At 39.8% G+C, this 23,960-nt stretch overlaps 1 protein-coding gene across 1 annotated transcript in view; it reads left to right on the top strand.

Annotated features, from left to right (window-relative positions):
- Positions 1–23,960, top strand: part of si:ch211-113j14.1 (sterol 26-hydroxylase, mitochondrial) — a 54,055-nt gene that overhangs the window by 13,388 nt on the left and 16,707 nt on the right. The window contains exons 3-7 of the mRNA XM_039756544.1: positions 2,497–2,696; positions 2,841–3,038; positions 4,355–4,518; positions 11,106–11,272; positions 14,388–14,469. Of these exons, the coding sequence (XP_039612478.1) occupies positions 2,497–2,696; positions 2,841–3,038; positions 4,355–4,518; positions 11,106–11,272; positions 14,388–14,469 (811 nt within the window). The remainder of the gene's footprint in view (positions 1–2,496; positions 2,697–2,840; positions 3,039–4,354; positions 4,519–11,105; positions 11,273–14,387; positions 14,470–23,960) is intronic.

The following is a 23,960-nucleotide window of genomic DNA, read 5'->3' as shown; positions in this document are numbered from 1 at the left end:
CCTTTCTTAACTTTTAAAACAAATGGCAAATATATATATATAGCATGTTTGTGAAGAAAAAGCTGTGACTTGAAAAATTCTGAACTTACCCCTTAACGTCCAAAACGCACCCAGTCTGAATGGAATATAAGAGCATATTTTAAAAACCTGTAGCAGCCAATTAGCTTTAATACTTCACTGTATCAGACCACTGTCTGCTTCGAAAGGACAATAATCAAACCTGTGCCCAATAAAACAGAAGTGGACTATCTGAAAAACTAAGCTTGTGGTACTCATTCTGCTTGATGTGAAGTACTTTGTGTGACTAGTGCCAGGATACATTAAACAGAATATTCTAAATAATCATGATCACCTCCACTTAGCATAATGCCACAACTGGTCCACAGAGAATGCTATACCCCTTGCACTTTATACCATCCTGGAGCAACTGGATAATAAAAAAAAATACTATAGTCCTGTTTATAGATCACAGCTCAGCATGTAGCATTGTTGCACCATCATAGTTAACCACAAAACTTCTCAATTTAAGACACCACCCTTTGCCATTGGATTTTGGACTTCCTAACCTGAGGACTGGCATTATCCTCCATGCTGACCCTCAATAAAGGCACTCGACAGTAGCGCCAGGGCAGTGATCTCAGCCTTAATGTCCACAAACCAATGAGTTGGTTGTAGACTTCAGAAAGCAAAGGCAGACCAGACTTTCATCTGCTTTGAAAGAAATACTGTAGATAGCAGTTTTAACTGGGCAAAACACATTTTGGTTCTTAAAAAAAGGGTCACCACTGTTTGTTTTTCCTCAAACATCTGAGAACAGCTCACATTTCTCCATATGTTCTTGCAAACATCTATAGATACACAGTGGAGCCCATCCTCATTAGTTGCATCACATCCTAGGAATTCACCTGCACAGCTCAAGAATGTAAAGGACTGAAGTGGGTGATGGTGGTGGTACAGAATATCACTAGCATCTACCTGCCTTTTCTTCCAGACTTACCTACATATTTATACAACACTTGCTGTCTTAGAAAGAGAAACAGTATAATTAAAGATCTCAGCAATCCTGCACACTCAGTTTTCTCACTCCTCTCTTCCATCAGACAGCACCAATGGGTACAGGGATAGGTTTACAAGTTGTAAGGTTGTTAAAAAGTCAGTTATTAGAATTGACATATTGTAACATAAGAAACAGTGTGCCTAAACATATAATATTTACAAAAACACATTGTATATAATGGCATATAAGTAGCATGTTGCATCATTATTATACCTTTTATTTATTTATTTATTTTTGTATTATTGCCATTTGTTCTGTGGAGATATGCAAGTGCAGATTTCATGGTAATATACACACATAACAAGAAGTTTGACTTGACTTTACTTGATGGTTACCCAATCTTGTCTTTGAAGATCTACAGTGGCTGTAGCTGTAGATATGTTGTATTTTCCTTATTGTTTTGTATCTTTTTTGCAACGCCTAGTAGCTTTCAATTATTAGCATTTTTGACAAAATGTCTATATGCTTTGTACTCCTCTACATTTTTTTGGGTTTAACGTTAGCTCAAGAATGCCACATTTTGTCTCAGTGATATAAATCGCAGATGCCCGCATAACCATGTAAAGCATAAATCACAGTGATGTATTGATTATTGATTATATTTCTCAAACATCCTGGGAGTATCTAGGTGTTCCCCATTAAGGTCTGGAGAAAGTTGCTGGAAATAGGTAGACTTCCTCATCCCTGCTCATTGTGTTGCTACCATTACCTTCACCTGAAAAAACAGAAATAAAATTCATATAATTTTAAATATCCAGTTAATTTAACATGTACATCTTTAGAGCGTTTGAGCAAAAAATGCAGTAAAGTGCATGGGGGAACCTTGTGTTCAAGGAAATACTAATTAAAAATTTCTAGAATTTGGCAGTTTATAATTTACTATGTCAGTAAATGCCAAGGAACTATCTTGCTGCTTTGTGTATGTCCAATGTAGTTCATTGAGCATTTTCATGTTGCATGGCTTCAGGTTTTTGCTCAGCAGCTACACAAGGAGGATACTTCTTAAATAGCATAATGGTAATTGCTAAATTTGCAATAAGTCGCTGCATCTCTTCATAGAGCAATTTAGTTACTGGACTCTAAAATTGGAAGAAGTAAAATTTCATCAGGGATTTAAGGAAAGTATAAGTCAGCATTGAGCATTATTGCATATTGGTGGGATACTAAATTTTAACATACATTTTTTTTTCAACTTGTCACTTTTATTATATTTCTGCTATTTAAAAAATTGAAATTAAAATAAAATTCATTGTGAAACTGAAAGTCTCCATCAGTGTATTTTACTAAAACAGCAACCAGACTAAAAACATAAACATACTCAGTTTTATGCCATCACTTGATTTGACATACTGTAAAGCTTTTCAGTTTGATGGGGAAATGTAGTGTTTTTCCTGTTAATGATTTTGCTTCGATTGAAATGTGTGCTCTCCATTGCGCAGCACAGGAAAGGAGTGGTACCACATTCGCAGTGCACTTAATCCTAAAATGCTGAAGCTCAATGAAGTGAATGCCTATGTACCAGTGGTGAACAATGTGGTGTCAGACCTTCTGCATAGAATCTACTACCTACGAGAGCAGAATCCTGATGGAACTACAGTTAACAACTTAGCTGGAGAACTCTACAAGTTTGGCTTTGAAGGTAAACATGACTGCATTGGTTTGTGTCCCTGCTTTAATTCAACACAAGTAATGATGTGCATTGTTTCTAAATGAATGAGGTCATTAAATGCAAGGTGCATTGTGCCTCCTCATATACCCTGAGATTATTTGCCTGTTTCTCCAGGTATCTCAAGCATCCTTTTTGAAACTCGCTTGGGCTGCCTAGATAAGGAGATTCCCAAGGACACACAGAAGTTCATTCAAGCTGCAGCGGATATGTTAACTCATTCAGAGACAGTCCCCTTGTTCCCCAAATGGACCCGCTCATTTTTACCCTTCTGGAAAAAATTTGTCAGCGCCTGGGATGACATGTATAACGTAGGTAAGAGAATTTGAATCTAGGTAGTCTATGATGTGGATTATACAGATAGTGGTGAGGGAGACCATATTTATATTATCCTTCCTGGCTACTACATGCACAGACAGCATAGCTGGGCCACTATAGTAAAACTACTTACACCAGTGACATTACTATCGCAAACAAAACCAAGATAGTAAACATACAAAGCTTCAACAATCTAGTGTACTGAGTTTAAATCTCATGTCCTGACTTTTTCTTTGTAGAGTGTTTACGTTTCCTCTAAAAATGAAACTATATAATATGTGATGTTTGTATATATAAATACTACCCACCATGCCACCTAGTGGTCTTGCACAATGAAACATACAGGTATATCCCTAATCTTCACACTTGTGTCTTGCAATCCGGAATCAGACTTTCATGTTCCCCAAATGGGGTCTAGTAATGAGTAGGGGTGACAGTAAACCCATGTGCTTCAGATTAATCAAATCCTCCAAATTTATTTGTGATGTAATAATATGATGAAATACAAACAAAATGATGGACAAGTGCTAAATTTAGCAGGATGCAGTTAACAATATTGGTCCTCTGGGAGGCTGGTTGTTTCATGCAGACAGACAGGATGACAGTCTGAAAGACATGGCCACTGTAGTAATTGCATTTTGCAATATTTACAAATGTACCAGAAAAGCTGGGATAAGCAGTTACAAATAAAAGTTACATTTCTTTTATTTCTCAGTAGGGGCACAGGCAGGTAAAGTGACTTGCTCATGGCCAAATAGTGTCAGGAGCAGAAATTGGAACCCACAACCTGAGGGTTTAAAGCCTAAAGGCAAAAACCATTGTCATACAAAATTTCCTTTGGTGAAACCTGGCAACACAGCTAGTATGTGCATGCATATAGCATATTCATATATATATACAGTATATATATAACATACCTGTATATGTGTGTGTATCTATATGTATTAAGTGGGATGCTACAGGATAAGTGAAAAATTTCTGAAACAATTATTTATTCTACCTAAAAATCACATGTCCTTCCATTTTTTAAACATACTTATCCCTTTACAGGGTCACAAGGAGCGAGAGGCTATCCAGCCAGTATTATGTGCAAGGCAAAAACCAGTCCTGGATTTGACACCAGTCAGAATGGTGTGGTTTACTGTAATCAGTTAGCTTAACATTGCATGTCTTTGCAACACCATTTTTCTTCACAGAGACGGTGCCTAGTCTGGGAGCTTAAAACTATGATGTAGTTTGTGCTCTCTGGTCCAAAGTCTACCTCAAAAAATCCAATTGCAGTCCTGAAAGATTGTATGTTTCTTTAATTCCAGCAAAGTCACTGATTGATCAAAAAGTAATGGAGATTGAAGAAAAGACCAAGAAAGGCGAGGTAGTGGATGGGATGTATCTCACACATTTGCTTGTCAGCCGTGAACTTTCCCTTAGTGAAGTGTACAGCAGTTTGATGGAGCTCCTGCTGGGAGGAGTTGACACGGTGAGTGTACAATGAGACTGTTGCGCCTGGGCTTGGGGTCACCAGTGTTGCTGTAACAATTATCACATGTACAGAGTACAGTGAAATTCTGACTTACATGTTAGAAAGCATGATGGATGGCATTGTGACATTGTCACTTTTTTCCTCCTATGTCTTTTTTTTGTAGGTTTTTTTAATATGTTAGTTTAGTGTTTTGGATGACAATCAGGCTTCATGATCATCTGCAGTGAGATTTAGCTACTCGGCTTTGCCTTACCTTCAAGGTTTTGTGTGGTATCCCTTCTCTCTTTGATTCTGTGTGATTAGGGACTTATTTGGAGCTGTATTGGTCCATCTCTATGTATGTAAAATCCAATTTCTGTCTGTCTGCTGTATGTCTGTCCGCTTTTTGCGAAAGAACTACTTAATGGATTTAGATCTGCTTTTTTCTATGATTTGCTTGAACATTCTGGTTGATTGTGCGACTTCTCTCATAATGCTATGAATCATAGTTCGCTTGCAGGAATGATATATTTGCGCTATTCCAAAGCAGAGGCTGCGGGCCGAGGGTAGGGGGAAGCGTGGCATCAGGAGTAGGGAGCCGGGCAGGGCCCTCCGCACTCACACACCAGTCTCCGTTCGAGTCGCTGTACCTCTTGCCACATGTTGAAGCACACCTTGCCTCTGCTTAGCTAGCGATAGCTGTTTGTTTATTGGTTTTTAAAGTTTGTTCTGTTTCACTGCTACGTGGGCAGAGCCGCAGGAAACGGCTAGATAGTATTATAAATATGTTAATGGCGAGGACGATATTTCAGAAGATTTAATACTGTTTATTTCTTGTGTTTGAGTTAGCCTTTCCCATTATCCTGTATTAATTTTTGTTTTTTGATTCAAGTACAAAGGTCTTTTATTCTTGATCATTTCTGCTAACGACTTTTTTAAGGAACTTACACTTACACATTGTCCAGTAAGAGTGCAAGATATTTGAAAAATTAGAGGGTAATAAGCTGTAAGATTAGATTAGGTAGAACTTTATTTGTCCCCGGGGAAAATGAGTTTTTTTTACGGAAGCTCTTTAAGTGAATAATTAAATATATTGTGAAATGGAGCGACCCGGACACACACAGGCGGACACCGTTTCTGCCATCACCACACATTTATTTACAAATGTCAAGTGTACCGCCACCAAACCCCCAGTTCCCCAAAGTCAATAGTCACTGTCTTCAGACACAAATCACTCGGGCCTCTCCTCGCCTCCTCTGCCACGACCTCGTCTTCCTCCTCACCCAACTCCAGCCTTGATTGTAGGGCGGCGGCTCCTTAAATAGGCGGCTGATTGCCGACCGCAGCCAGCCGCCTGTGATATATACATGCTTGCTTTGGTCTGAACACACCAGAATGAATGTAAAGCAATAAAATTTAAAAGAAAGAAAACTTCTGACATTGCTGTCGCAGTCACAGTGACGCATTATGCAGACGTATTGCCATTGGCATAATGGAGCCCCAGTAGTGTTTCTTGACACACTTCTGCTGAGAACTTTGTTGGCTGAAAGTCCTCAGTGTTAGTGTATCAGAGAGAGCATTGTTCATAATGACACTCAGTTTTGTTTTAATTATCTCCTTTGCTACTACCACCAAGGAGTCCAGAGTTTGCCTTTTTAATTAGCTTGTGAATTCTGTGGGCCTCTCTTGAAGTGATACCTAATAGTTAAAACGTTCCAGTATGTCATCTAAATACTTTTTAAAAGTTGCCAGAGGTTTCCACTTCAAATTTATGACCTGGTATAAGAGGTACTCAGTTTGAGACCAGGGCTGCAAGTATTTTGAATATTGTTCAGGTCTTATGTTGGCCTGGCAGAGGGTCTGCTGACATATGAAATACTTACAGCCAAGCTGATGGAGCTGGAATGTCATTTACAGGAGACATTATTTCTTATATTAATGTAGGGTCCAGTGTAGACACAGTCAATCCATTATGTACTGGTGTTTGTGGGCTACTTTTGGTGAGAAAGTGCACAAGGGACTTAACTAGTTAGACAGTGGTGTAAATCCTGTTTGGTCTAGCCCATGAAGGGGCAGTTAAGATTTTGTTCATTTTTGTACTGCTTTATTCCATACACGTATCAATCCCTTTTGTATGTTTTTATAATAAACACTTATTTCTGTGCTCTCCTTGGCTTTATATGAGTTTTAGGACAGCTTTGGAATGCCCAATATTGATGGCAGTTTACTAAATTTTGAGAGAAAGTATGTGTTCACTTTTTGCCAAGAAGTCTCATTTCTGGTTCATCCAATAATATACACCAATCACTTTAGTTTAGAGCTCCTTCTACTGTAATATCAAAACAGCTGTCATACTTTTTAATGTTGTTAAAACTCTTTTCTGGTCCATACAGTCTACTGCATATATGTATTCTTTTGTTAAAAATTAGATCTTAGGTACCTTTGGCCAATATTACATTTAAAGTCAAGGGCCAATGCTTGAGGGGACAGGTCTATATAGATAAAGTACTTGTAATGAGCCTGTGCAAACTGTGCAAATGAATGCAGGGTTACGGAGGAGTTGATACTGAAAACAATAGAGGCAACCACATTCTGCTGAAGTATCAGTTGTTTAGAAATTAAATTAAATAGTCTATATGGGTCATTGTGATGCACTGTGCCAGTTTTTATTATTAAATACCTGTTATGATTAAAATGCACCAATTTTTCCGGTATAAAGACATACTTGTTAGGTTAATCTGTGACTCTGCATTGGCCCAGAATGAGTATGTGAATGTGACCAACAATAGACTGGTATAACATTCAGGCTAGGTGACCCAGTAATGGAGATGAGAATCAACCTGTTTTGATTTTATCTTAAGTCCTTGGGCCGATTCAACTGGAAGTACAATGCATGTAATGCAGATGCGAGGAATAAGGAACGTAGGTGTTTTGTACCTCAAAAACCAAAGAGGGACATATCTACCTAACTGATTGTGTTTTACATCCTGCTATAGAATAGAAAGTCATACTGCTCAGCATTTGTCAGGCAGCACTTTATTGGCTGTCAGAAAAAGGGGCAAGCATTCAATACTTTGGAAATCTGAAGTTGGCATAGATTCATGTAATTTCCTGTGATTTCTTGCCATTTAATCTGACATCCTCAGGTGATGAGATCAGCAATTTCAATCATCAAGTTTTTTTTTTTTTTAATTTTATTAATTTTATTGTAATTATTCCATACCAATAGATCAATTTTTACAAAAAATAGGATTGAAAACAAGTCGCCCCCCACCCCTTAGAGAGAGAGAGCATGGCCAACAGAGTAAAACTTAAGGCTTGTAAACATACATAAATTGATGAGTTTAATAGGGCAATAGAGATGAATGGAGAAGAAAAAGAAATGTGGAGATAATTGCTTCCTCTGTGCATTAAGAGCTTATTCTAAAATATTATTGATTAGATCCTACCAGGTTTTGAAAACATTCTGTACAGATCCTCTAACTGAATATTTGATTTTTTCCAATTTCAAATAGTATAAAACATTGGTTTCCCACTGACTTAAAAGAGGAGAGTTAGGATTCTTCCAGTTTATCAAAATAGATAGATAGATACTTTATTAATCCCAAGGGGAAATTCACATAATCCAGCAGCAGTATACTGATACAAAGAAACAATATTAAATTAAATAGTAATAAAAATGAAAAAAAATTAAAATAAAATTAATGTTCGCATTTACTCCCCCGGGTGGAATTGAAGAGTCGTGTAAGTAAGTAAGTCTGCGTGCCAAAAGTGTAGTGAATGCAATCACAGTTTGTTTGTCCTTCTCCACTTTAAACCCATCTGGAAGAACATCAAACACAGCTGCTAGTGGGTTAGGAGGGATTGTGACACCAAGGCTGTCTGAAAGGCACTTAAAAATCTTGGTCCAAAATGATGTTAATTTGGTGCAGGTCCGAAACATGTGACCGAGTGAGGCTGGGATTGATTGCAACGTTCGCAGGTTGGATCTTGCCCTGGAAACATTTTGGACAGTTTTAGGCGAGACAGATGTGCTTGATATATAATTTAGAGTTGAATAATTGTATGCTTTGTGAATAAGGGGCTCGAGTGAATTCTCTGCATTGCTATTTTCCACTCCTTTTCTGATATATTGATTAAGAGATCTTTTTCTCATTGTCCTCTTGGATCTTTAAAAAGGAGGGACTGCAAAATAATTTTATATATTGCAGAGATGGTGTCTAAGTCCTTGAAATTGAGCAACATTTTTTCCGGCATGGAGGAAGGGTGCAAGATGAGGAAAATCGGGCAGGTTCTGTTTAACAAAGTTTCTAATTTGAAGATAGTAAAAGAAATGTGTGGCTGGAAAGTTAAATTTGGAATATAATTGTTCATAGGATGCAAAGATGTTGTCTGTATTAAGATCTCTAAGCAATTTAATCCCAAATGTTTTCCAGATATTAAAAACTGCATATGTTTGCGAGGGTTGAAAAAGGTGGGTCTCTTGCAGAGGTGCCACAGATAAAAGATTCTCCATCTTAAAATGCTTTCTATATTGGTTCCATATTCTGAGTGAGTGAAGCACAATTTGGTTATCAGTATATTGCCGATAACTTGCATTTATTGGGGCACAAAGCAGGGAATATAAAGAAGTACTGCAGGATTTTACTTCTATTGTGGACCAAGCCTGTGTATGTTCATCTATATGTGTCCAGGTTTTTTATAGCTTGTATGTTTGCTGCCCAGTAATAAAACTGAAAGTTAGGTAGAGCCATGCCACCTTCTGCCTTAGCTCTTTGCAGGGTCGCTCTTTGGATACGTGGATGTTTTGAGTTCCAAATAAATGTGGTTATTGTTGAATCTAATTGCTTAAAAATGATTTATTGATGTATATAGGAATGTTTTGAAATAAAAAAGAAGCTTAGGAAGAATATTCATCTTAACAATGTTAATTCTTCCAGCTAGAGTGAGATGAAGGGTTGACCATCTATGCAAGTCTTGCTTAATTTTTTTCATACAGACAGCAAAATTTTGTTGATAAAGAGCTTTGTATTTACTTGTGCTATTTAGCCCTAGGTATTTAAACTGATCTGCAATGATAAAAGGTAGGGTGTCCAATCTATTATTATATGTTCGAGAATTCACTGGAAAGAGTACACTTTTGTTCAAATTAATTCTGAGACCAGAGATCTTTTGAAATTCTGTAAGTGCTGTTGAGACGGCAGGCACATAATTTTGTGGGTCTTATATATACAGTACCATATCATCTGCATAGAGAGAGATTTTCTGTTCCAGTCCTTCTCTGAAAATTCCCTTTAACTGATGAGAATTTCGACAGTGAACCGCCAGTGGTTCAATGACGATTGCAAATTGCAATGGTGACAAGGGGCGTCCTTGTCTGGTGTCACATTCTAGTTTAAAGTAGTCTGAACAAATGTTGGTAATAAAAACTGAAGCTTCTGGATTGGTATACAGTAGTTTGATCTATGAACAAATGTTCAGGCCAAACCCAAATTTTTTCTAATGTAGTGAAAAGGTATTTCCATTCAATCATGTCAAATGCTTTTTCTGCATCCAATGATAATATTATTTCTGGAGTGTTTGACTTTGTTGGCGAGTATATTCTATTAAACAGACGTCGAAGATTGGAAGATAAGTGTTGACCCTTGATAAATCCACTTTGATCTTGCAATATGACCGAATGCAGCACTTTCTCCACCCTTCTAGCTATGAGTTTTGAATGTATCTTAACATCATTATTCAGAAGTGAAATTGATCTATATGATGCACATTGTAATAAGTCCTTATTTTGTTTAGGAAAGACAGTGATTAATGCTTGGCGAAAAGTTTGAGGTAGAATTTGATCGTCTCTAGCTTCTGTAAATGTTGCTAATATGAGGGGAACTAGCTGAGCGGAGAATTTCTTATAAATTCTGCAGGGTAGCCATCAGGGCCTGTTGCTTTCCTGCCTTGAAGTGACTTTATAGCTTCTAGTAATTCTGATAGCGCCAGAGGTTTATCCAGTCCCTCCGCACTAAAAGTATCTATTTGTGGCATCTGTAATGTATCCAGAAATGCATTAGATTGTGTGTTGTCGTCTTTAAACTCAGTTGAATATAAGGATTTATAGTAGTCTCTAAATATGTGCATTATATTTTTATGGTCAATGATTTCATTTCCGTTCGTGTTGGTGATTACTGGGATTGCATTGCGAACTTCTTGCTTGTCGATTTGTTGAGCTAAATGCTTATTAGCTTTCTCTCCGTGTTCATAGTAATGCTGCCTGGATTTATACATTAGTTCTTCAGTTTCTTTAGTTGTCCCAATCATCAAGTTTTACATCCTCTCTGACTAGAAGACGTGTAATGTGCTACCGGCTTATGTCCGCTCTTAATATAATGAAGGAAGACTGTTGCTGTTTTATTATCATAGTTACAATGTAATATGTGTCACACATGAGAAGAGAACATTCAGTCCATCACGCTGATTTATTTAGCTTGTAGATCATTTATCTCTATACTGTATCTCCTTCAGAGTTTTTTTATTAAGTTTAGATAAAGGCTTATGGCATACTACAAATGTTTTAACCTAATTTAACAGATCACTTTCCTCCTTCTTGATTCCAGACATCCAACACCCTGTCATGGACCCTCTATCACTTGGCTAGAGACTGTGCTGTGCAAGAACGCCTTTACCTTGAAGTCTCCTCACTTTGCCCGGACCACCAGATTCCCACTAAGGAACACCTTTCCCAGATGACATACATGAAAGCTGTCATAAAGGAGATTCTGCGGTAGGGATTTTATGTATTACTGCCAGGAATATAATGGTGTTTCTTTAAAAACTAATAGGCATCTTTTTTCTTCTTCTTCTTTCGGCTGCTCCTGTTAGGGGTTGCCACAGCGGATCATCTTCTTCCATATCTTTCTGTCCTCTGCATCTTGTTCTGTTACACCCATTACCTGCATGGTCTCTCTCACCACATCCATAAACCTTCTCTTAGGCCTTCCTCTTTTCCTCTTCCCTGGTAGCTCTATCCTTAACATCCATCTCCCAATATACTCAGCATCTCTCCTCTGCACATGTCCAAGCCAACACAATCTTGCCTCTCTGACTTTGTCTCCCAACCGTCCAATTTGAGCTGACCCTCTGATGTACTCATTTCTAATCCTATCCATCCTCATCACATCCAGTGCAAATCTTAGCATCTTTAACTCTGCTACCTCCAGCTCTGTCTCCTGCTTTTTGGTCAGTGCCGCCGTCTCCAACCCATATAACGTAACTGGTCTCACTACCGTCCTGTAGACCTTCCCTTTCACTCTTGCCGATACCCATGTGTCACAGATCACTCCTAACACTCTTCTCCACCCATTCCACCCGGCGTGCACTCTCTCTTTCACCTCTCCTCCACAATCCCTATTACTCTGTACTGTTGATGCCAAGTATTTAAACTCATCCACCTTTGCCAACTCTACTCCTTGCATCCTCACCATTCCACTGACCTCCCTCTCATTTACACACGTTTTCTGTCTTGTTCCTACTGACCTTCATTCCTTTCCTCTCTAGAGCATATCTCCACCTCTCCAGGATCTCCTCAACCTGTTCCCTACTATTGCTGCAGATCACAATGTCATCAGCAAACATCATAGTCACTCCTACCGCAGACCTCACCACTGTCACACATCCCTCATACATATCCTGTACAACTCTTACGTACTTCTCTGCCACTCCTGATTTCCTCATACAATACCACAGCTCCTCTCGAGGCACCCTATCATATGCTTTCTCCAGGTCCACAAAGATGCAATGCAACTCCTTCTGACCTTTTATATACTTCTCCATCAACACCCTCAGAGCAAACATCACATCTGTGGTGCTCTTTCTTGGCATGAAACCATACTGCTGCTCACTAATCATCACCTCACTTCTTAACCTAGCTTCCACTACTCTTTCCCATAACTTCATGCTGTGGCTTGTCAATTTTATCCCCCTGTAGTTACTACAGTCCTGCACATCCCCTTTATTCTTAAATATCAGCACCAATACACTTCTTCTCCACTCCTCAGGCATCCTCTCACTTTCCAAGATTCATTCAGCAATCTGGTTAAAAACTCCACTGCCATCTCTCCAAAACACCATGCCTCCACAGGTATTTCATCTGGTCCAACAGCCTTTCCATTTTTCATCCTCTTCATAATTGTCCTTACTTCCTCTTTGCTAATCCGTTGCACTTCCTGATTCACTATCTCCACATCATCCAACCTTCTCTCTCTCGTTCTCTTCATTCATCAGCCCCTCAAAGTACTCTTTCCATCTACTCAACACATACTCCTCGCTTGTGAGTATGTTTCCATCTTTATCCTTTATTACCCTAACCTGCTGCACATCTTTGCCAACTCAGCCCCTCTTTCTATCCAATCGGTACAGGTCCTTTTCTTCCTCCTTAGTGTCCAACCTCTCATACAACTCATCATACGCCTTTTCTTTAGCCTTTGCCACCTCTCTTTTCACCTTGTGCCTTATCTCCTTGTACTCTTGTCTACTTTCTGCATCTCTTTGACTATCCTACTTCTTCTTCGCTATCCTCTTCCTCTGTATACTGTCCTGTACATCCACATTCCACAACCAGGTTTCCTTTTCCTCCTTCCTCTGTCCAAATGTCACACCAAGCACCCTTCTTTCTGTCACCCTAACTACATCTGCTTTAGTTGCCCAACTGTCTAGTAACTCTTCACTGCCTCCCAGTCCCTGTCTCACCTCCTTCCTAAACTCAATTTTGCAGTCTTCCTTTTTCAGCTTCCACCATTTAATCCTTGGCTCTGTCTTCACTTGCTTCCTTTTCTTGATCTCCAGCGTCATCTTACAGACCAGCATCCTATGCTGCTTAACCACATTTTCCACTGCCACCACTTTGCAGTCTTCAATCTCCTTCAGATTGACTCTTCTGAATAGGATGTAATCTACCTGTGTGCATCTTCCTCCACTCTTGTACATCACCCTATGTTCCTCTCTCTTTTTAAAATACATATTCACCACAGTCATGACCATCATTTTTTGAAAAATCCACTATCATCTGATGTTCTTTTCTCTCCTTGACACCATACCTACCCATCACCTCCTTGTCTCCTCTGTTCCCTTCACCAAAATGTCCATTGAAATCCGCACCAATCACCACTTTCTGTCCCTTGGGTGCACTGTTCATCTCTTGATCCAACTCACTCCAGAAATCTTCTTTCTCATCCATTTCACACCCAACTTGCGATGCATATGCACTAACAACATTCATCATCACTCCTCCAATTTCAAGCTTCAGAATCACTACTCTTTCTGACACTCTTTTCACCTCTAAAACACTCAACATACTCTTCCTTCAGAATAACCCCATCTCCATTTCTCCTCCAATCTACACCATGATAGAACAATTTGAATCCACCTCCTATCCACCTGGCCTTACTCTCCTTCCATTTAGTCTCCTGCATGCACAATATATCAACCTTCCTTCTCTCCATCATCTGCTAATTATCTCCCCTTATCAGTCATACAGTAAACATTCAAACTCCCTATCCTCAGTTCCACTCTCTTTACTGTCCTCCTCTCCTCCTGCCTCAGGACACATCTCCACCGTCGTCTTCTACTTCTTCAGCCAACAGTAGCCCAATTTCCACCAGCACCCAGTGGTCATTGTTAACCCGGGGCTCGACTGATCCAGTATGGAAATTTGTATTATTATCCGCATATTGATTTGGCAAAATTTTACACCAGATGCCCTTCCTGACTTAACCCTCCCCATTTATCTGGGCTTGGAGCCAGTACAAAGAAATGCTGGTTTGTGCATCCCCTGTGGCTGGGTTATAGTCCTCTTTTTTGATTTTATTAATTATACCTGTGATTGTTTTTTTTTCGCTAAGGTTATACCCTGTTGTGCCTGGGAATGGGAGGATAACATTGGAAAATGAGGTCATTCTTGAAGACTACTTGTTTCCAAAAGAGGCAAGTGACATAAATGTCTAGAGCAGACTTCTCCTAATTAGAGGAACCTGAAATAATTCAGTATGCCTTTAATCAGTACACATACATAGAACTTTCTTAGAGTTGTGAGGCTTGTCAATGTTATAAAGATATTTTATACAGAAACAGATAGAATTTGTGTATTCATAATCCAAAATGCCTGGAACCAGAAGTATTTCAGATTTCAGATATTTTCACATTTTGGAATATTTGTATATACATAGTGAAATATCTTGTGGTCACCCTTAATCAAGTATGGAAATAGAGACAAACCAGCTAAATGACAACTCATGTGTGTAATAATTCATACTACCTAGCCATTATTATAATGCATGTTGACATGACAAACATATTACACTTCAAAAGTGATAAATATGATTTAGAGACTGTATTTTCATTCCCTTTTAAGAGGGTCAGTGGTGTGAATTTACACTCCATAATGCTGTGCTAGGAGCCATTAACTGACCGAAAGAATAAAGGCACTACATTCAGTTTTTGTATGATGTTCATGTGCATATATAAAACATAACATGTTTTTGCCAACATCCAGTTTTCCTAACGTGATCAGAGCAATTTACTGAAGTCATATTGCAATAAGGGCAGATAGCAAGAATGAACCTGCTTTTCTGAACAGTAAGTAGTGACATTCTGATAAACCCCAGAACACAGAAGAGAGGCTCCCAGCTTATGTTCCCTCTAAGGTACCAGTGAAGTAATTATAACGGTTCAGTGCACTACGTTTGAACTTCAGTACAGGTGTTATTATGTCGCTTCACAGGGACAAAGCTCTGTGAACTGTGTTTTGTTGCTCTGAGGCACTTGATGCTTCACATATATTCCCAATTCCCCAAAGTCCCTGATCTTTGATCTTATGTCATTTCCTCTGAGCACTCAATACTTCATGGGACACCCCAACCCCCAAATCATTAATTGTGTATCATTCAGCTTCATGGGCGATACATTTACAAGATGACTGAAATGTATAAAGGTAAATTGCTTAATGTGGATGCCCCAGGTTTTATAAACAGATTTTGTTTTTGGTATGTGCATTTTCAATAGACCTCTAGTGCTGAATTTTCCACTTGTGCCATAGTGTCAGTGCTCAAAAGGTTTCAGATTTCGGAGCATTTGGGATTTTACAATTTCAGGTTAGGGATACTTAACATTTCACTGACCTCCAAAGTTACTTTAGGGAACTGGTATGCAAGATAATGGATGCAAAGATTTGTTAGAACTTGCAAGGAACTTACACTGGGAACACTCTTAATATCAGCTTGTTTTTCAGTGGACCGCTCCTTGGAATGCAGCCTTCATGTCCTATCTGATAAAGTGATCAATCACCAAGTGATATCTCGGCGCCATCATTTTGTTTTACAAGTTAAACGTTCAGCTCAAACAGCTCGATACAACATAATGATGAGTAGTGTTTCGGGGTAGAACTTTGCACCAATGATCAACCTAAAAGAATGGGCTTATGTGCACCCAAGAAACCAGTGGCAAGATGTCTAGTCCTGCCTTTAAAACACTGTAGCACTTTTTTTGATGGTTGCATGATTGGAATTCCAGTTAATTAGCTGTTAAACTATGGTAATTTCTTTATTATAGCAGTAGTTCTCAAACCGAGTCTTGGTGACACCATGTAACTGAATTTTTTTGTTCCCACTGAATGCTGAAAGACTGCAACTACTTCAGTGGTAGCACTATGCTCAGATTTAAAAATGAAAATTGTGAAAATTAAGTAAAAAGAGCATTAAATGATTCCCATGTAACATACAAGGGACATTTTATATTTTTGTTGTAAATGGTGAAGGTGGGAATCCACCCACAAAATATATGAAACATAGTAACACCTGCATGAATACATAAAAAGTAACATTATACAAACAACAATAAAAACACAGAATAATGCAAATAAATAACAAAAGTAACAATATTAAAATAGCTAAAATAGTAAAATGAACAAATAAGGCATCAATCAGGAATTTGAACCCTAGCCAGCTGAAACACAATGCATGTTGATAGTCGCTGCAATACTGAGACACCTTTAAGCTTGTACCATTACCACTGAGCTGTGATTGATGCAACCTTTTCAGATTCAGACATAGAAAATGAGTTTCAAGTAGTGGCCCAGTGCAATATTTGTGAAACTTTGAATGAACTGACTTTTCGATGTTAAGTATCCATGAAGAATACTGCTTTTTAGGCTTGCAGCTGTAAGTCATCCTATATAAATGAAAGCAATATCAAAATGTCATACAATTTTGGTTTTGTCACTACTTTTTCCTTTGTGTTTCTCCTTCAGAATCATTGCTTCATTACGTATTTGTTGCAACAAAAAAGCTCTTTATCTCTCTGACCTTGCTAAACATTAACTTGTCCACTTGGACATGTCAAACATTACTCTGGCTTCAGTACATGTGTGCCAGTTTTCTTCCTCGATGTGACATGTTCAGGACAGTTTTAGTGAGCTAAGCTGTTCATTGGCAACAGCAGAAAAGCATAAACCCCTAACTTTTTATCAAGAAATTTTCAGTAGCACAGAGGCATGTTGGATTTCTTATAGTTATTAGCATTGGACTGTGTAGATGTATCTTGTTTCTTAATAGTACTGTTGCCTGAATACAACATCAAGCTGAGATTCTCCATTAGAATCAGAGCAAGGTGTGTGACGCATCTCAAAGAAATACAAAAGTATTCTGGCTTTATCATTTTAGTCACTTAAGACAGAAGTGTGTCTTTGGGGCAACCATTCTTACACTGAGTCCACAGAGGACAATTAAATAAAAAGAGAATACTAAATACCATATAAATAGAGGACAAAACAACCACCTGCAGTCCTCTCACCTTCAGCTCAATATGCCTCTATCAATGAGGAAGCATTATACATCCTCTCAGAACCACTTCCGGGGTCAGGGATGTTACTATATTTGTTCCAGGAAAACCAGACTAGAATCCCCTTTTAGTGTCCTCTGGTCATACTGGGTCTTGTTTTGCTTTTAAAGGACTGAGCCTTTCATGCATCCCTATTGCAAACCGCTCTATTAAAGGAAGAACATGGTCAAAGAGGTTCCTACATGGGACTATGTGTCCTCCAGGGGGCAGGTAGTATTATATCCTTTCTGTCTTCTCTCTCTCAGCCTCTTTCTTTTGGATCTCCTGGCAACAGCTGTTTTCCTGCCCTGTAATGACATTGTAAAAAAGCACAAACATCTACCCAGGCTGAAATTCTGCCTCATTTGTGCTTGTGCCCTGGCATAATGCCTATCCAAGGTGACAAGCACACACATACTGTACATAAGATTAACTTTTCACAACCTTTTGTTGCTCTTAACCTTGCATCATTTTGACAGCAATACACCCCTTCATGTAGGTTCAAAGAAATGATATAGCTTTGTTCCGTAGAGACTTTTACAAAAATCTCAGACCCGACAGCAGGTGCGGTTATAAAGCAGCTTTATTTTCAGAGTCACGGTGAGAAGAGTTTCAGAAAAGCAGACAATCAAATATACATGACAGCGTCAGGGCTCTTCTGAACCCCGTCTGTTGGGTGGGGTCCAGTTTTATACCCCTAGAATGCGTAATTTAATATCATTATAAAATGTAACAGTCAACACGTTTATTATACACAAACCTTTAGCCCCTTCAATGCCCCTTGTGCAACTTGATTTCTTGGCTCCTTTTGTTATGGCGTTCAGATGTAAGCTAAGGGAAAACGTGATAAGGCAGACTCATGTGTGGAATGCTCAGACCTTGAGTCCTTTGCACAAACATTTTTCTGTTTGCTAAAACAAAGCATGCTGTTACTTGGTTTCGTAAAGCTTACTTCTCAGACATGAATTAGTACAAGGGAACGAAGAGAACATTCGTCTTCCACATTCCCCCCTTTTTTAGCAAACAAAAATATTTGATCAGGGAGAGTTGAGTAGGAAAGGGTAGGAGAGGAGGATGGAGTGGAGTGGGCATTGGCCCCAGGACCCAAAAGTGGACATAAACCATTTGTCCCAAGGATTAGAAATGCCAGAATTAGTAGCTAGTTCATGTCAAATCAGCTAAAGCACGGGTGATTGATCCATCAGGAGCTGTATTATTAGGGATATAGGTACAGCATGCATCACCAAACATAGCACAAACGCCTCCTTTCTCAGCCAAGAGCATATCTAAAGCCAATCGATTTTGCCAGGTCATGAGGGATGTTTTATCAAGTTGCTCATGGATACCTTCAACAGCTTCTTTAGTAAAATTTAAGAATCTTTGTTGATTATAATAGAGGTAATTAATCCAATCTACATTTTTGTTTATAGTAACCTGAGGAAAAATAGACTCAAATTCGGCAGCAACTTGGTCCCTTGCCTTGAACTTATCAGGGACTCCACGAGGGACTCGAATGGAATCAAAATACACCCCAGGGCCATGTAGGGAAAACTGGGAAGGGTCCACAGAATGGGGTTGACGATGTCGGCCAAACATGGTCGACACATGGAAGGCAGTTAAAGGGAAAAGTCGGAAAGGCATAACAAATTGTATTAAAGCAGAAGTGCCAGTCCAGTCAGGTGGAAGGATGTCAAGCAATTTAGACCTATGGCACATCCACCAAATATCAGTATTCTGAGTAATCAGAAAAATTGATAATTTGGAAGCTAAAGAGGAAGAATTAATCGGAAAAGTTTGGAAACAAAAGAGGATGGGATATTACCAACATTTGTGCCACGAGAGGAAGTAAGGTTTCTAAAAAAACAGGTATAAATACCTTCATCAGGCTGGAACATCGGGGGAGTCATGGGAAGAGTAGGGGAAAAGAAGGGAAAGTGTAATGTAATTAGAGTCGATTGGAATAGAGGAAGAGATAAAAAGGGCAAGTAGGCAAGGAAGGCCAGTAGGATCAGATATGTTAGAAAGAGGAAAAGGGACAGTGGCCAAATGTGGCCTAGCTATAGCACATGCATAGCAATCAGATTGATTCACTTGTCTAGCCAATATCATACCCATTGCAGCCAACGGTTCTGATCCCCATACCCAATTACAATAGAAAAAGTGGAAGAAGAGGTGGAAATATTCATGACCTTGACAGGGGGCGGGTTTGGACCAGGGGTAGAGAGAGAGGTGTGTGTGTGGGGAAATGGGAGGTGTTAGTAACAGGGTTCTCAACCTTAATTTGAAATCTCCCTAGAGGATCTATTCCAGATACATATGCCCCTAAAATACAGGTTCCTGAATCATGTAAAGAAGGGTTCTTCAGAGTAATGATCAAAGGGTTACAATGGTATTCGCACATTCATGAGGGGCATGTCCTTTTATAATAGAAAACGATATTTCAGACCATACTTCTGGGCCTTATAGGGTTAATAAACCCCAGTCATCAGTTCCAGTATTAGCCAAAACCCAGTCCCACATGTCACAGTTACTTCGAATCCAGAGTTTGTAACAGTTACACACACATTTGTCAGACCAGTTCCACTGGATTTGTCGATCAGTCCCACAGTCAATAATAGAACAGAAATCCACCTGAACTGATGTGGTGATTCCGAAAGGAAAAGTCAAGGTGACCAGAGCAGTCGACAAGGGGATGGAAAGACATAGTAGGACCACAATCAAGGGTGCCATCTTTTGCAATGTGAGATGTGAATCCAAGCAGGCAGTCCCTCAACTTTAACAGCATGTGGTGTCTACAGCAGAACTTGGAACGGTCCTCTCCACGAGGGTGATGCCAATGTTTCCTTCGAGTATCTCTAGCCAGAATCCAGGTTCCTAATGGAATCGGGAGTCCTTTGATGGAGGACTAGTTCTCCAGGCCTGATTCACCTGCTCGTGGACTTCCTTCAGAGAAGCTCGGAGACCTGTAAGACTGGAAAGAAGATCATTGTCCACAGTATGCAGTGTAACATTACCTATGACCATGCCGACTGGCATGGTCCATCCGGTCAGAATTTCGAATGGCGACAGCCCTAACTGCCAATGTGTTCTTCCCCTTAATCCCATCAAGGCCAGAGGCAGAGCATCAGGCCAAGTTAAATTTGTTTGCTCACAGATTTTAGCCAATTTAGATTGCAAGGTACCATTGCATCGTTCCACAATACCTCCACTCTGGGGGTGGTATTTGCAATAATGATGCACATTTATCTGGAGCCAGGTGGTTAATTCATTTATAATGGAATTTAGTGGGTGCCATTATCAGTTTGTAATTTCTGTGGTATTCCCCATCTAGGAATGATTTCCTTTATCAAAGCTTTTGCCACAGGTTTGGCATCTGCATGTTTGGAAGGGAAAGCTTCCACCCATCGGGAGAACACATCAACAATTACTTAACAGTATCGGTACCCCTTTGATGGTGTTAATTCAATGAAGTCCATTTGAAGGTGTTCGAATGGACCCATTAGGTTAGGTGTAATGGCGGGACTTACCTGGGTGCCCTTTCCTACATTAAACTTTTGACATAATGCACAGCACCTGCAGAACTGCTCTGCATATGTAGAGAAACCTACAGCTTCCCAATATTTTTCAACATCTTGAACCATGGCGTCTTTTCCAGCATGGTCTAGGCCATGGGCGATTTTTTCCATACCTGGGAAAGAAGCTTTTGGGAGGAAAGGTTTGTTAGTTTGCTTATGGGTCCAGACTCCATCAGAGAGGGACCCTTCTTTGGACCATTTTCTCTTCTCTGTGTCCGTGGCTGCATTCTGTAAAGAAATAATTTGATTATCAGTGTCCTGGTCATTTCTCTGTTGGAATAAAAGATTGGTGTGTTATTATACGCAGCCCGTTTAGCAAAATGATCAGCTAATTTGTTTCCTTTACTGACAGGATCCTGTTTTCCTATGTGAGCTTGACATTTAATGATCGCTAGCTTTGATGGTTTCGTTATGGCCTCTAAGAGGGATTCTTTTAGTTTTTTATGTTGAATGGGCTTGCCAGTACTGGTCTTGAATCCCTGAGTTTCCATAATGCCCCATGATCATGGCAGACTCCAAAAGCATATCTAGAATCAGTATAGATAGTTACAATTTTTCCCTCTGACAACTGACAAGCTCGGGTGAGAGCTATCAACTCAGCTGCCTGCGTGCTTAAACTTGAAGAAATTCGGTTTGCTTCCAGCAGGTGGTCACCTTTGACCACTGCATAGCTGGTTGAAGGTGTTCCATTTTCCAATCATAAAGAACATCCATCCACAAAAATATCTCTCCTGTTCCTAAGGGTGTTTCCTGTAGGTCTGGTCTAGGTTTTATAACCTTAGTTATTTTATCATGACAGTTGTGTCCCCTTGATTTTCAGTTGGAAGCAATGTAGCTGGATTTAAGGTGGAGCACCTTTCTATGGTAACGTTTGACAATGTACAGAGTATATTTTGGTAGTGTATTTCCCTAGCAGTAATGAGATGTGAGGTTTTAGCCTGTACTAAAATGGAGTGTACGGCGTGAGGCACTTTTACCACTAGGGGGCTCATGAGCACTATATCTGTACTGGCTAGCACGGCCTCTGTTGTGGCTGCTACAGCTCTGAGACAGGTTGGATGTCCCACAGCCACTGGATCCAATTTTTTCAAAAAATAGGCTAAGCCTTTGTTTTTTCTCCATGGAGTTGTGTAAAAAATGCATTCATATATCCCCTTTTCGTCCACAAACAGAGTGAATGGACGAGATAGTCAACAGTCCCAACGCATGCAAACAGTAGGGCATTTTTTTTTTAAGTTACATAGAGCCTTCCCAGCTTGATCTTTCCATGCCACCTGACCAGAAAGGGGGAGATCAGGGGTGACCGCTAAAGTTTGCAAAAGCTGTGCTCTTTCATTGAAGTTTAAAATCCATTGCCGGCAGTATCCTATAATGCCTAATACAGACACAACCTGTTGCTTTGTAACATGTCTTGGTCTAGGAAGATTTTGAATGGTGTTTATACGGTCGCTAGAGAGAGAGAGAGCTCTTTTCACAAGAAATGTCATGACCTGAATATTTCACAGTTGTTTGAATTAACTGCAGTTTTGTTTTAGAAACTTTGTGGCCATTTTCTGCTAAATAATAACAATTGCTGAGTATCCGTGCACAATCTGCTTCGTAGTACTACACAACATTCCACATACTGTATCAATACACTGTCTTTTCCGCCAAAAGCCTTTTAAATTTTGAGCAAGAGCTTATCCAATACACAAGGGCTACAATATATCCCTGAGGCATAACGGTCCATGTCCAACGGCGGGTTTTGGAAAGTAAAGGCAAACCAGAAATGAGAGTCGGGTGCAAAGGAATACAAAATAAGCATTAGCAAAGTCAATAACAGAGAAATAACAGGCGGACGAGGGTATCGTAGAAAGAATAGTGGAAGGATTAGTAACAATAGGTGCCCTAGGGAAAACTGCAGAATTTACGTGTCGAAGATCTTAAACAAAAACGCCATGAACCGTCAGCCTTTTAAACAGGTAAAACGGGGGAGTTGACTGGAGAGTATTTAACTTGAATGACTGCTCCACATTTCACGAGATCGGAATGTACGGCGGAGATGCCAGCCTCTGCTGCTGGAGACAGAGGATACTGGGAGCGATGCGGGCAGAAGGAGGATTTTTGGGTAAATCACCAGTGGCTCACAGTGTGCTATCCTTCCATAATCATTTTCCCCTGGGACCAAAGTGCATCGGGAAGTGAGGAAAGCCAAGAGGGAGAGGCGGTTTGCAATGAAAAAGCACAATGCACGATGTACTAAAAAATCATGTTGAAGCACAAACTTTAGTTATCAAATGATCTGAGGTATCAAAGATACCCGAAGCAACATGTAGCCAGTCCGTCCTATTGAAACATTGTTCCACCCAATCCCCAATTTCAACTCAGTGAACGGTGCTATAATTGGCTAAAGAAAAACATGGGGAACCGAACCTCCGAAATAGAAAACGCTTTGGGAATATGTGAAGTGCACTGACAGCAGCAGCTGTGTGTGCATGAGAAAAAAATGCAAGGGATATGGAGGGTCTCTGGGCTATTACCTGAAGAGAGAAAAGATTCTAACCAAGGTGTGTCCACTTCAGCAGGGAAGTACTGGGCAGTGCAGTGGAGGGTGTTGGGGACTTGCAAGTGGGGAAAAGAATATAAGAGTGTAGGGCTTTAAGGAGAATGGTGTGTGAGGAGATGTTCAGGGTCCAGGCTGCAAAAGAGGGCTTAGTGTGGGGGGAGGTTTGGCACAGGAATTTAGGAATAGAATAGTGAAACCCTCGTTTGGTTAGAGAAATAGAGAGGGAGAGCGTAGTCATCATCCCTTCCTGAACAGATTAACAGGGCAGAGCTGATTTAACAAAGAACGGTGCATCAAAGTGGAACCACTGAAATGAAGCTGAACCCGAAGAGGTTTAGACACCAGCAAAAATGTGGTTGTCCAGAAGCACTAAGAACAGTCAGTGTATCGTTCGAGGCAGATTAGAAAGCAGTTTCAGTGCCATTCAGCAAAGTCAATAAAGGATCTGTGTCCCATGGCAAGTGAGCAAAGGCAACTGAAAA

Source organism: Polypterus senegalus, chromosome 6 (assembly GCF_016835505.1).
Source record: "Polypterus senegalus isolate Bchr_013 chromosome 6, ASM1683550v1, whole genome shotgun sequence".
NCBI classification, from domain to species: Eukaryota; Metazoa; Chordata; class Cladistia; order Polypteriformes; family Polypteridae; genus Polypterus; species Polypterus senegalus.
The sequence above is the reverse complement of the archived record's forward strand: the minus strand, read 5'-3'. Positions and strand labels throughout refer to the sequence as shown.